This window comes from Lampetra fluviatilis, unplaced genomic scaffold (assembly GCF_964198595.1).
Source record: "Lampetra fluviatilis unplaced genomic scaffold, kcLamFluv1.1 SCAFFOLD_484, whole genome shotgun sequence".
Classification (NCBI taxonomy): domain Eukaryota; kingdom Metazoa; phylum Chordata; class Hyperoartia; order Petromyzontiformes; family Petromyzontidae; genus Lampetra; species Lampetra fluviatilis.
This window is the reverse complement of record NW_027621597.1, coordinates 60,020-73,011: the sequence shown is the minus strand read 5'-3', so window position 1 is coordinate 73,011 and position 12,992 is coordinate 60,020. Positions and strand designations below refer to the sequence as shown.

Below are 12,992 nucleotides of genomic sequence, written 5' to 3'. Positions count from 1 at the left end.
GAGGAGGAGGAGAGTGGAGCTGAGGGGTGCTCCGGGCTGTGTCGGCTCTGTGGGCACAGGGCAGGGTGACTTAGTGGGTGACTTAGTGGGTGACTTAGCGGGTGACTTAGCGGGTGACTTAGCGGGTGACTTAGCGGGTGACTTAGCGGGTGACTTAGCGGGTGACTTAGCGGGTGACTTAGCGGGTGACTTAGCGGGTGACTTAGCGGGTGACTTAGCGGGTGACTTAGCAGGTGACTTAGCGGGTGACTTAGCGGGTGACTTAGCGGGTGACTTAGCGGGTGACTTAGCGGGTGACTTAGCGGGTGACTTAGCGGGTGACTTAGTGGGTGACTTAATGGATGACTAGGAGGAGGAGAGTGGCGCTGAGGGGTGCTCCGGGCTGTGTCGGCTCTGTGGGCACAGGGCAGGGTGATTTAGTGGGTGACTTAGTGGGTGACTTAGTGGGTGACTAGGAGGAGGAGGAGAGTGGCGCTGAGGGGTGCTCCGGGCTGTGTCGGCTCTGTGGGCACAGGGCAGGGTGACTTAGTGGGTGACTTAGTGGGTGACTTAGCGGGTGACTTAGTGGGTGACTTAGCGGGTGACTTAGTGGGTGACTAGGAGGAGGAGGAGAGTGGCGCTGAGGGGTGCTCCGGGCTGTGTCGGCTCTGTGGGCACAGGGCAGGGTGACTTAGTGGGTGACTTAGTGGGTGACTTAGTGACTTAGTGGGTGACTTAGTGGGTGACTGAGTGACTTAGCAGGTGACTTAGTGGGTGACTTAGTGACTTAGCGGGTGACTTAGCGGGTGACTTAGCGGGTGACTTAGTGGGTGACTTAGCGGGTGACTTAGCGGGTGACTTAGCGGGTGACTTAGTGGGTGACTTAGTGGGTGACTCAGTGGGTGACTTAGCGGGTGACTAGGAGGAGGAGAGTGGAGCTGAGGGGTGCTCTGGGCTGTGTCGGCTCTGTGGGCACAGGGCAGATGACTACACAGTCACTAGTGCGTCTCTCTCCCCGTGTCTCTCTCCCCGTGTCTCCGTGTCTCTCTCCCCGTGTCTCTCTCCCCGTGTCTCTCTCTCCGTGTCTCTCTCCCCGTGTCTCTCTCCCTGTGTCTCTCTCCCCGTGTCTCTCTCTCCGTGTCCCCGTGTCTCTCTCCCCGTGTCTCTCTCTCCGTGTCTCCGTGTCTCTCTCTCCGTGTCTCTCTCCCCGTGTCTCTCTCCCCGTGTCTCTCTCCCCGTGTCTCTCTCCCCGTGTCTCCGTGTCTCTCTCCCCGTGTCTCTCTCCCCGTGTCTCTCTCCCTGTGTCTCTCTCCCTGTGTCTCTCTCTCCGTGTCTCCGTGTCTCTCTCTCCGTGTCTCTCTCCCCGTGTCTCTCTCCCTGTGTCTCTCTCCCCGTGTCTCTCTCTCCGTGTCTCCGTGTCTCTCTCTCCGTGTCTCTCTCCCCGTGTCTCTCTCCCCGTGTCTCTCTCCCTGTGTCTCTCTCCCCGTGTCTCTCTCTCCGTGTCTCCGTGTCTCTCTCGCCGTGTCTCTCTCCCCGTGTCTCTCTCCCCGTGTCTCTCTCCCTGTGTCTCTCTCCCCGTGTCTCTCTCTCCGTGTCTCCGTGTCTCTCTCTCCGTGTCTCTCCCCGTGTCTCTCTCCCCGTGTCTCTCTCTCCGTGTCTCCGTGTCTCTCTCCCCGTGTCTCTCTCTCCGTGTCTCCGTGTCTCTCTCCCCGTGTCTCTCTCCCCGTGTCTCCGTGTCTCTCTCCCCGTGTCTCCGTGTCTCTCTCCCCGTGTCTCTCTCCCCGTGTCCCCGTGTCTCTCTCCCCGTGTCTCTCTCCCCGTGTCTCTCTCCCCGTGTCTCCGTGTCTCTCTCCCCGTGTCTCTCTCCCCGTGTCTCCGTGTCTCCGTGTCTCTCTCCCCGTGTCTCTCTCCCCGTGTCTCTCTCTCCGTGTCTCCGTATCTCTCTCCCCGTGTCTCTCTCCCCGTGTCTCCGTGTCTCTCTCCCCGTGTCTCTCTCCCCGTGTCTCCGTGTCTCTCTCCCCGTGTCTCTCTCCCCGTGTCTCTCTCCCCGTGTCTCTCTCCCCGTGTCTCCGTGTCTCTCTCCCCGTGTCTCTCTCCCCGTGTCTCTCTCCCCGTGTCTCTCTCCCCGTGTCTCCGTGTCTCTCTCCCCGTGTCTCTCTCCCCGTGTCTCTCTCCCCGTGTCTCTCTCTCCGTGTCTCCGTGTCTCTCTCCCCGTGTCTCTCTCCCCGTGTCTCTCTTCCCGTGTCTCTCTCCCCGTGTCTCTGTGTCTCTCTCCCCGTGTCTCCGTGTCTCTCTCCCCGTGTCTCTCTCCCCGTGTCTCTCTCCCCGTGTCTCTCTCTCCGTGTCTCCGTGTCTCTCTCCCCGTGTCTCCGTGTCTCTCTCCCCGTGTCTCTCTCTCCGTGTCTCCGTGTCTCTCTCCCCGTGTCTCTCTCCCCGTGTCTCTCTCTCCGTGTCTCCGTGTCTCTCTCCCCGTGTCTCCGTGTCTCTCTCCCCGTGTCTCTCTCCCCGTGTCTCTCTCTCCGTGTCTCCGTGTCTCTCTCCCCGTGTCTCTCTCCCCGTGTCTCTCTCCCCGTGTCTCTCTCTCCGTGTCTCCGTGTCTCTCTCCCCGTGTCTCTCTCCCCGTGTCTCTCTTCCCGTGTCTCTCTCCCCGTGTCTCTGTGTCTCTCTCCCCGTGTCTCCGTGTCTCTCTCCCCGTGTCTCTCTCCCCGTGTCTCTCTCCCCGTGTCTCTCTCTCCGTGTCTCCGTGTCTCTCTCCCCGTGTCTCCGTGTCTCTCTCCCCGTGTCTCTCTCCCCGTGTCTCTGTGTCTCTCTCCCCGTGTCTCCGTGTCTCTCTCTCCGTGTCTCCGTGTCTCTCTCCCCGTGTCTCTCTCCCCGTGTCTCCGTGTCTCTCTCCCCGTGTCTCTCTCCCCATGTCTCCGTGTCTCTGTGTCTCTCTCCCCGTGTCTCTCTCCCCATGTCTCTCTCCCCGTGTCTCTGTGTCTCTCTCCCCGTGTCTCCGTGTCTCTCTCCCCGTGTCTCTCTCTCCGTGTCTCCGTGTCTCTGTGTCTCTCTCCCCGTGTCTCTCTCCCCGTCTCTCTCCCCGTGTCTCTGTGTCTCTCTCTCCGTGTCTCTCTCCCCGTGTCTCTGTGTCTCTCTCTCCGTGTCTCCGTGTCTCTGTGTCTCTCTCTCCGTGTCTCCGTGTCTCCGTGTCTCTCTCCCCGTGTCTCCGTGTCTCTCTCCCCGTGTCTCTCTCCCCGTGTCTCTCTCCCCGTGTCTCTCTCTCCGTGTCTCCGTGTCTCTCTCTCCGTGTCTCCGTGTCTCTCTCCCCGTGTCTATCTACCCACCTTCTTTTTCTTCTTGTCCTTCTTGCGTCTGCGTCTCTCCGGGTCGTCTTCTCTCTTCTTCTTTTTCTTCTTGGGGTCCGAGTCGGATGCCAGCTCTGAGACACACACGGACAGACACACACACAGACACACACACACAGACACACACACACGCAGACACACACACACACACACACAGACACACACACAGACACACACAGACACACACACACAGACACACACAGACACACACACAGACACACACATACACACACAGACACACACACACACAGACACACACGCACACACAGACACACACACAGAGACACACATACACAGACACACACAGACACACATACACAGACAGACACACACACAGACACACACACAGACACACACAGACACACACACAGAGATACACACAAAGATGCAGACACACACACACAGACACACGGATAGTGTAGTGTATAGCAGTGTAGTGTATAATAGTGCAGTATATAGTGTATAGTAGTGTATAGTGTAGTATATAGTGTAGTGTATGGTAGTGTAGTGTATAGTGTATAGTAGTGTATAGTGTAGTGTATAGTGTAGTGTATAGTGTAGTGTATGGTAGTGTATAGTAGTGTATAGTGTAGTGTATAGTGTAGTGTATGGTAGTGTATAGTAGTGTATAGTGTAGTGTATAGTGTAGTGTATGGTAGTGTAGTGTATAGTGGTGTATAGTAGTGCAGGGTTATGTTGTTGTGTTGTGGTTGTTGTTGTGGTTGTTGTTGTTGTGGTTGTTGTGTTGTTGGTTGTTGTTGTTGTGGTTGTTGTTGTGGTTGTTGTTGTTGTGGTTGTTGTTGTTGTGGTTGTTGTTGTGGTTGTTGTTGTGGTTGTTGTGGTTGTTGTTGTTGTGGTTGTTGTTGTTGTTGTGGTTGTTGTTGTGGTTGTTGTGGTTGTTGTGTCTCACCCTTGCCGTCGTGACTCATGGTGTCGGGCCTGCGGTGTTTCTGCTTCTGTTTGTGCTTCTTGCGAAGGGGCATCTGGTGCAGCAGCCGGTACTGATCCGGTAGCTACACAACAACAACAACATCAACAACAACATCAACAACATCAACAACATCAACAACAACAACATCAACAACAACAACATCAACAACAACAGCTGCTACACCACCACAACCTCGTCAACAGGTACACCACCACCATCACCCCCGTGTCTCCCCGTGTCTCCCCCCGTGTCTCTCCGTGTCTCCCCCCGTGTCTCCCCCCGTGTCTCTCTCCGTGTCTCTCCCCGTGTGTCTCCCCGTGTGTCTCCCCGTGTGTCTCCCCGTGTCTCCCCGCGTCTCTCCCCGTGTCTCCCCGTGTGTCTCCCCGTGTGTCTCCCCGTGTGTCTCCCCGTGTGTCTCCCCGTGTCTCTCCGTGTGTCTCTCACCGTGTCTCCCCGTGTGTCTCCGTGTGTTTCCGTGTCTCTCCCCGTGTCTCCCCGTGTCTCCCCCCGTGTCGCCCCGTGTCTCCCCGTATCTCTCCCCGTGTCTCTCCCCGTGTCTCCCCGTGTGTCTCCCCGTGTGTTTCCCCGCGTCTCTCCCCGCGTCTCCCCCCGCGTCTCTCCCCGTGTCTCCCCCGTGTCTCCCCATGTCTCTCCCCGTGTGTCTCCCCGTGTGTCTTCCTGTGTCTCTCCGTGTCTCCCCCCGTGTCTCCCCGTGTCTCTCCCTGCGTGTGTCTCCCCGTGTGTCTCCCCGTGTCTCCCCCGTGTCTCTCCCCGTGTCTCCCCGTGTCTCTCCCCGTGTCTCTCCCCGTGTCTCCCCGTGTCTCCCCCCGTGTCTCCCCGTGTCTCCCCGTGTCTCTCCCTGCGTGTGTCTCCCCGTACCGGCCCAGCGTGGAGCCTGAATCCCGCCATGAGCGCGCTGGGGAGGATGTGTAGCTCCTTGCCACACAGCGGCGGTTTGTCCATCACGGCTCGTAGACTCGAGCCGTCTTGCACCGCCGGGGTGTCAATCATTCCTGGGGGGGTGGGCGGGGAAACACGGGGAGAGAGACACGGGGAGACACGGGGAGAGAGACACGGGGAGAGACGGGGAGACACGGGGAGAGAGACACGGTGAGAGACATGGGGAGACACGGAGGGGGGGAAGAGACACGGGGAGAGAGACACGGAGAGAGAGACACGGAGAGAGAGACACAGAGACACGGGGAGAGAGACACGGGGAGAGAGACACGGAGAGAGAGACACGGAGACACGGAGAGAGAGACACGGGGAGAGAGACACAAAGAGAGAGACACAGAGATAGAGACACAGAGACACCGGGAGAGAGACACGGGGAGAGAGACACAGTGAGAGAGACATGGGGGGAGAGAGACACGGGGAGAGAAACACGGGGAGAGAGACACGGGGAGAGAGAGACACGGGGTGAGAGAGACACTGAGAGAGAGAGACACGGGGAGAGAGACACGGGGAGAGAGACACGGGGAGAGAGAGACACGGGGAGAGAGAGACACGGGGAGAGAGAGACACGGGGAGAGACACGGGGAGAAAGACACGGGGAGAGAGAGACACGGAGATAGAGACACGAGGAGAGACACGGGGAGACACGTGGGGGACACGGGAAGGCATGGACAAGGGGGGAAGACACAGGGACACGAGGGAAGACGTAGAGACAGGACACACACACAGACACACACATACAGACACAGACACACACACACACATACATACACACACATACAGACACAGACACACACACAGACACACACATACAGACACAGACACACATACAGACAAACACACACACATAGACACAGACACACACACACACATAGACACACACACACACAGACACACACACACGGACAATGCAACACCGGGACAAACAGAGACACAGAGGCAGACACAAGGGGACATCACGGCAATGCGGACAAACTACCACCGTCACCTCTCCCCCGTGTCTCCCTCTCTCTGTGTCTCTCTCCGTGTCTCCCTCTCTGTGCGTCTTCCCGTGTCTCTGTCTGTCTACCCGTATCTCTATCTGTCTCAATCGGTGTCTCTGTCTGTCTCCTCGTGTCTCTATCTGTCTGTATTTGTGTCTGTATGTGTCTGTGTCTCTGTTTCTGTCTGTGTGTGTCTGTATGTGTGTCACTATCTGTCTCCCCATGTCTGCCCACCCCATGCCCCCCCGTGCCCACCCCACCCCCCCCCCCCGTGCCCACCCGTGCCCGCCCATGCCCCTCCGTGCCCACCCCACCCCCCCGTGCCCACCCGTGCCCGCCCATGCCCCCCCGTGCCCACCCCACCCCCCCCCCCCCGTGCCCACCCCACCCCCCCCCCCGTGCCCACCCCACCCCCCCGTGCCCACCCGTGCCCGCCCATGCCCCCCCGTGCCCACCCCACCCCCCCCCCCCCGTGCCCACCCGTGCCCACCCATGCCCCCCCGTGCCCAACCGTGGCCACCACCCCCCTCATGCCTACCCCGTGCCCCCCCCCCCCCCGTGCCCCCCCCCCCGTGCCCCCCCCCCCCCCCCGTGCCCCCCCCGTGCCCTCACCAGGCAGGTCCGGCAGGAAGTTGCTCAACTTCTCTTTGACTTTCTTGCCGCAGAACTTTGCGAATGCGGCGTCCAGGTTGTAGTGGCACAGCAGGTTGCTGCTGCCAGTCAGCTCACTCGCCACTGGGGGGGGGGGGGGGGGGCAGGGGGGGGCAGGGGGGGGGGCAGGGGGGGGCAGGAGGGGGGGCAGGGGGGGGCAGGGGGGGGGGGCAGGGGGGGCACGGGGGAGTTACAGAGAGAAGTCGGCTCACTCACACAGAGAGCCATAGACTCACACAGAGACCCATAGACTCACACAGAGACCCATAGACTCACACAGAGACCCATAGACTCACACAGAGACCCATAGACTCACACAGAGATCCATAGACTCACCACCACAGACCCATAGACTCACCACACAGAAAGCCATAGACTCACTCACACAGAGAGCCATAGACTCACTCACACAGAGAGCCATAGACTCACCACACAGAGAGCCATAGACTCACTCACACAGAGACCCATAGACTCACCACACAGAGAGCCATAGACTCACTCACACAGAGATCCATAGACTCACTCACACAGAGACCCATAGACTCACACAGAGATCCATAGACTCACCACCACAGACCCATAGACTCACTCACACAGAGACCCATAGACTCACACAGAGACGCACAGAGACTCAGAGAGACACACAGAGACCCACAGAGACACACAGAGAGACACAGAGACTCACAGAGACCCACAGAGACACACAGAGACACACAGAGACCCACAGAGACTCGCAGAGACACGCAGAGACACACGGAGACTCACAGAGACACACGGAGACTCACAGAGACTCACAGAGACACACAGAGACCCACAGAGACACACATAGACCCACAGAGACTCACAGAGACTCACAGAGACACACAAAGACACACAGAGACTCACAGAGACTCACAGAGACCCACAGAGACACACATAGACCCACAGAGACTCACAGAGACTCACAGAGACACACAAAGACACACAGAGACTCACAGAGATCCACAGAAACACACAGAGACCCACAGACACCCAACAACAACACAGAAACCCAAAGACCGCGGGCTCCCCCCCCCCCCGACCCACCTTGCCTAGCCGCCCTGCCGGCCTTCCCCTCACGCCCACCCCGAGAGCCTAACTAGGCCGCAACCCACCTGGTTCGCGGAGCAGGTAGAAAGGGTCGTTAGAGACGCCGCCGCCGCTTCCCGCGGCCCCCCCGCCGCAGTCGTCCAGCGTCTTCCCGTAGCCGCCGAGAGACGCTGAGGAGCCGGGGCCGGCAAGGTTTTGATCGGCTCCAGAGAAAGCGGCCATCAGCCGATCTGCCTCCATCATCACGGCGGCGGCGGGGGGGGGGGGTGATCGATTTTCTAGAGTCGGTCGCGTCGATTCGTGCGGTGTCGATTCCTGTTGGGTGCGGGCGGAGATGCGTGGGGTTTCGATTCTGTTTTTAGGAGGGGAAATCGATTCTTGCGGTGTTGATTCCTGTTGCGTTGGGGGTGATGCGTGGATGGGTTTAGATTCCTTTAAAGGGGCGAGTCGATTCACACGGTGTCGATTCCTATTGGGTTGGTGAGATGCGTGGTGGGGGTTTCGATTTTTTCAGATTTGATTTCTGCTGTATCGATTCCTATTGACTTGGTGTCGATTCGGTTGTTACCGGAACCGATTCCTGCTGTCGATTCCTATTGACTTTGTCGAGATGCGTTGGGGAGAGCTTATCAGGTAAATCGATTCCGCGGTGTCGATTCAACGATTATGAAATCGATAAAATCAGTCACTCACCCACTCAGTCAGTGACTCACTCACTCACCCACTCAGTCACTCACCCACTGAGTCACTCACTCAGTCACTCACCTACTCAGTCACTTACCCAGTCAGTCACTCACCCACTCACCCAGTCAGTCACTTACTCAGTCACCCACCCACCCATTCAACCCCTCAGTCACTCACCCACTCAGTCACTCACTCAGCCACTCACTCACCCACTCAGTCTCTCACCCACTCAGTCTCTCACCCAATCAGTCACTCACTCACCCAGTCACTCACTCACTCAGTCACTCACCCACTCAGTCACTCACCCACTCAGTCACTCACCCACTCAGTCACTCACTCACCCAGTCACTCACTCACCCAGCCACCCACTCATCATCACACCCACTTAGTCATGCACCTACTCACCCACACCACACTCACCCACACCACACTCACCCACACCACACTCACCCACACCACACTCACCCACACCACACTCACCCACACCACACTCACCCACACCACACTCACCCACACCACACTCACACACCCCACACTTACTCACACCACTCACCCACACCACACTCACCCACACCACACTCACCCACACCACACTTACTCACACCACTCACCCACACCAACACTCACTCACACCAACAAACCACACTCACCCACACCACACTCACCCACACACTCACCCACACACTCACCCACACACTCACCCACACACTCACCCACACACTCACCCACACAGGTTTGAACAAGGACATCTGATAAACCACGACTACTGTCAGCCATCGTGTAATTATTGATCTTTATTCTTGCAATACGGTGAACGCGAGGCCACTATTGTTACTGACAACTACAGACTACTCACTCACTCACCCACACACTCACTCACCAGCTCACCAACTCACTCACCAGCTCACCAACTCACCTACACACTCACCAGCTCACCCACTCACTCACTCACCCACTCACTCACCCACACACTCACTCACCCAGCTCACCAACTCACTCGCCAGCTCACCAACTCACTCACACACTCACCCACTCACTCACCCACACACTCACTCACCCACACACTCACTCACCAGCTCACCAACTCACTCACCAGCTCACCAACTCACCTACACACTCACCAGCTCACCCACTCACTCACTCACCCACACACTCACCCACTCACTCACTCACCCACACACTCACTCACCCAGCTCACCAACTCACTCGCCAGCTCACCAACTCACCCACACACTCACCCACTCACTCACTCACCCACACACTCACTCACCCACACACTCACTCACCAGCTCACCAACTCACTCGCCAGCTCACCAACTCACCCACACACTCACCCACTCACTCACCCACACACTCACCTACACACTCACCAGCTCACCCACTCACTCACTCACCCACACACTCACCCACTCACTCACTCACCAGCTCACCAACTCACCCACACACTCACCAGCTCACCCAGCCACTCACGCAGCCACTCACCCACACACTCACCTTCTCACCCACACACTCACCATCTCACCCACGCACTCACCATCTCACCCACACACTCACCAGCTCACCCACTCGCCCACACACTCACCCAGCCACTCACCCACACACACACACCATCTCACCCACTCACCCACACACTTACCAGCTCACCCACTCGCCCACACACTCACCCAGCCACTCACCCACAGACTCACCCAGCCACTCACCAGCTCACCCACACACTCACCCAGCCACTCACCAGCTCACCCACACACTCACCCACCCACTCACCCAGCCACTCACCCACTCACCCACACACTCACCCAGCCACTAACCCACACACTCACCCAGCCACTCACCAGCTCACCCACACACTCACCCGGCCACTCACCCAGCCACTCACCAGCTCACCCACACACTCACCCACACACTCACCCAGCCACTCACCAGCTCACCCACTCACTCACCCAGCCACTCACCCACACACTGACCAGCTCACCCACACACTCACCCACCCACTCACCCAGCCACTCACCAGCTCACCCACACACTCACCCAGCCACTCACCCGGCCACTCACCCACACACTGACCAGCTCACCCACACACTCACCCAGCCACTCACCAGCTCACCCACTCACTCACCCAGCCACTCACCCACACACTCACCCACACACTGACCAGCTCACCCACACACTCACCCAGCCACTCACCAGCTCACCCACACACTCACCCACCCACTCACCCAGCCACTCACCCACACACTCACCCAGCCACTCACCAGCTCACCCACACACTCACCCAGCCACTCACCCACTCACCCACACACTCACCCACACACTCACCCAGCCACTCACCAGCTCACCCACTCACTCACCCAGCCACTCACCCACACACTCACCCGGCCACTCACCCACCCACTCACCCAGCCACTCACCAGCTCACCCACACACTCACCCAGCCACTCACCCACTCACCCACACACTCACCCACACACTCACCAGCTCACCCACTCACTCACCCAGCCACTCACCCACACACTCACCCGGCCACTCACCCACACACTGACCAGCTCACCCACACACTCACCCAGCCACTCACCATCTCACCCACACACTCACCCAGCCACTCACCAACTCACCCACACACTCACCCAGCCACCCAACTCTTCACCTGCTCACTCGCTCACTAACTCGCACACTCACACAGCCACTCACCATCACTCTCACGCAGCCACTCACCATCTCACCCACCCACCCACACACTCACTCGCTCACCCACCCACTCGCTCACCATCTCACCCACCCACTCACTCACTAGCTCACCCACCCACTCACCCGCTCACCATCTCACTCACACACTCGCTCACCCACCCACTCACTCGCTCGCTCACCATCTCACCCACCCACTCACTCACTCGCTCACCCACCCACTCACCCACCCACTCACCCGCTCACCCACCCACTCACCCACCCACTCACCCACTCACTCGCTCACCCACCCACTCACTCGCTCACCATCTCATACCACCCACCCACTCACGCACCATCATTCTAACGCAGCCATGCAGCCACTCACACTCACTCACTCACCATCTCACTCTCACTCACTCACTCACCATGTCACCCACATACTCACTCAGCCACTCACCATCCAACTCCCACTCACTGACACACATTCACTCACACTCACTCAGCTAATCACCATCTCACTCCCACTCACCATCTCACTCTCTCACACTCACCACCATCACCACACTCACCACCATCACCACACTCACCACACTCACCACACTCACCACCATCACCACACTCACCACCATCACCACACTCACCACCATCACCACACTCACCACCATCACCACACTCACCACACTCACCACACTCACCACCATCACCACACTCACCACTACAAAGCACCGCCTCCATACAAAAAACAGTCTAAGCTGTGTGTGTGTCTATATGTGTGTGTCTGTGTGTGTGTGTATCTGTGTCTGGCACCTGGGTCTGCCCCGTGACCTGCCAGCGGGCGTTCGACACTTCACGTGGCCTCAGGGTGCACATGGCCTGGCACAAGCGTCGTGGTGACGTCACCGCCACTTAGTGGCGAATGGCGGTTGTTGTTGTCTGTGTGTGTGTGTATCTGTGTCTGTGTGTGTGTCTGTGTGTGTGTCTGTGTGTGTGTCTGTGTGTGTCTATGTGTGTGTGTATGTATGTCTATGTATCCATGTGTGTGTGTCTATGTGTATCTATGTATGTGTGTGTCTGTGTGTGTGTGTGTCTGTGTGTGTGTGTCTGTGTGCGTGTCTGTGTGTGTGTGTCTGTGTGTGTGTGTGTGTCTCTCTCATTTCCCGTGGACTGTGTCCATCTGCTCCTGGACTTCCATGAAGAGTCGCTGCAGACGCAGATTGGAGCCGATGAGAGGCAGTAGGTCTCTCAGCAGGTCGCGCTTAGACACCCCCTGTACACACATAGACACACACACACATAGACACAGACACACACACAGACACACACAGACAGTGGTGATGGTGGTGGTAATGGTGTTGTTGATGGTGGTGGTGATGGTGATGATGGTGATGATGGTGATGATGGTGGTGATGATGATGGTGATGATGATGGTGATGATGGTGATGATGGTGATGATGGTGATGATGATGATGGTGGTGATAGTGATGATAGTGATGACGGTGATGGTGATGGTAGTGATGGTGATGATGATGGTGATGATGGTGATAGTGATGATAGTGATGATGGTGATGGTAGTGATGATGATGGTGATAGTGATGATGGTGGTGATGATGGTGATGATGGTGATGATGGTGATGATGGTGATAGTGATGATAGAGGTGATGGTGATGGTAGTGATGATGGTGGTGATGATGATGGTGATGATGGTGATGATGGTGATAGTGATGATGGTGATGG

The 12,992-nt window shown here is 57.8% G+C and overlaps 2 protein-coding genes across 2 annotated transcripts in view; both read right to left on the bottom strand.

Annotated features, from left to right (window-relative positions):
- Window positions 1–524: 524 nt before the first annotated feature.
- Window positions 525–8,170, bottom strand: MED19 (mediator complex subunit 19). Its single transcript, XM_078885669.1, has 6 exons — window positions 7,976–8,170; window positions 6,804–6,926; window positions 5,134–5,267; window positions 4,234–4,336; window positions 3,303–3,397; window positions 525–647 (listed from the first exon to the last, which is right to left on the bottom strand). Exons 1-6 carry the CDS (start codon window positions 8,151–8,153, stop codon window positions 597–599), a joined length of 684 nt encoding a protein of 227 aa, XP_078741795.1. The 5' UTR covers window positions 8,154–8,170; the 3' UTR covers window positions 525–596.
- A 1,203-nt stretch (window positions 8,171–9,373) lies between these two features.
- The window catches only part of HIRA (histone cell cycle regulator), a 61,728-nt gene continuing 58,109 nt past the window's right edge, over window positions 9,374–12,992 (bottom strand). Inside the window, exon 25 of the mRNA XM_078885668.1 lies at window positions 9,374–12,525. Coding sequence (XP_078741794.1) covers window positions 12,409–12,525 — 117 coding nt within the window. The 3' untranslated portion in view covers window positions 9,374–12,408. The remainder of the gene's footprint in view (window positions 12,526–12,992) is intronic.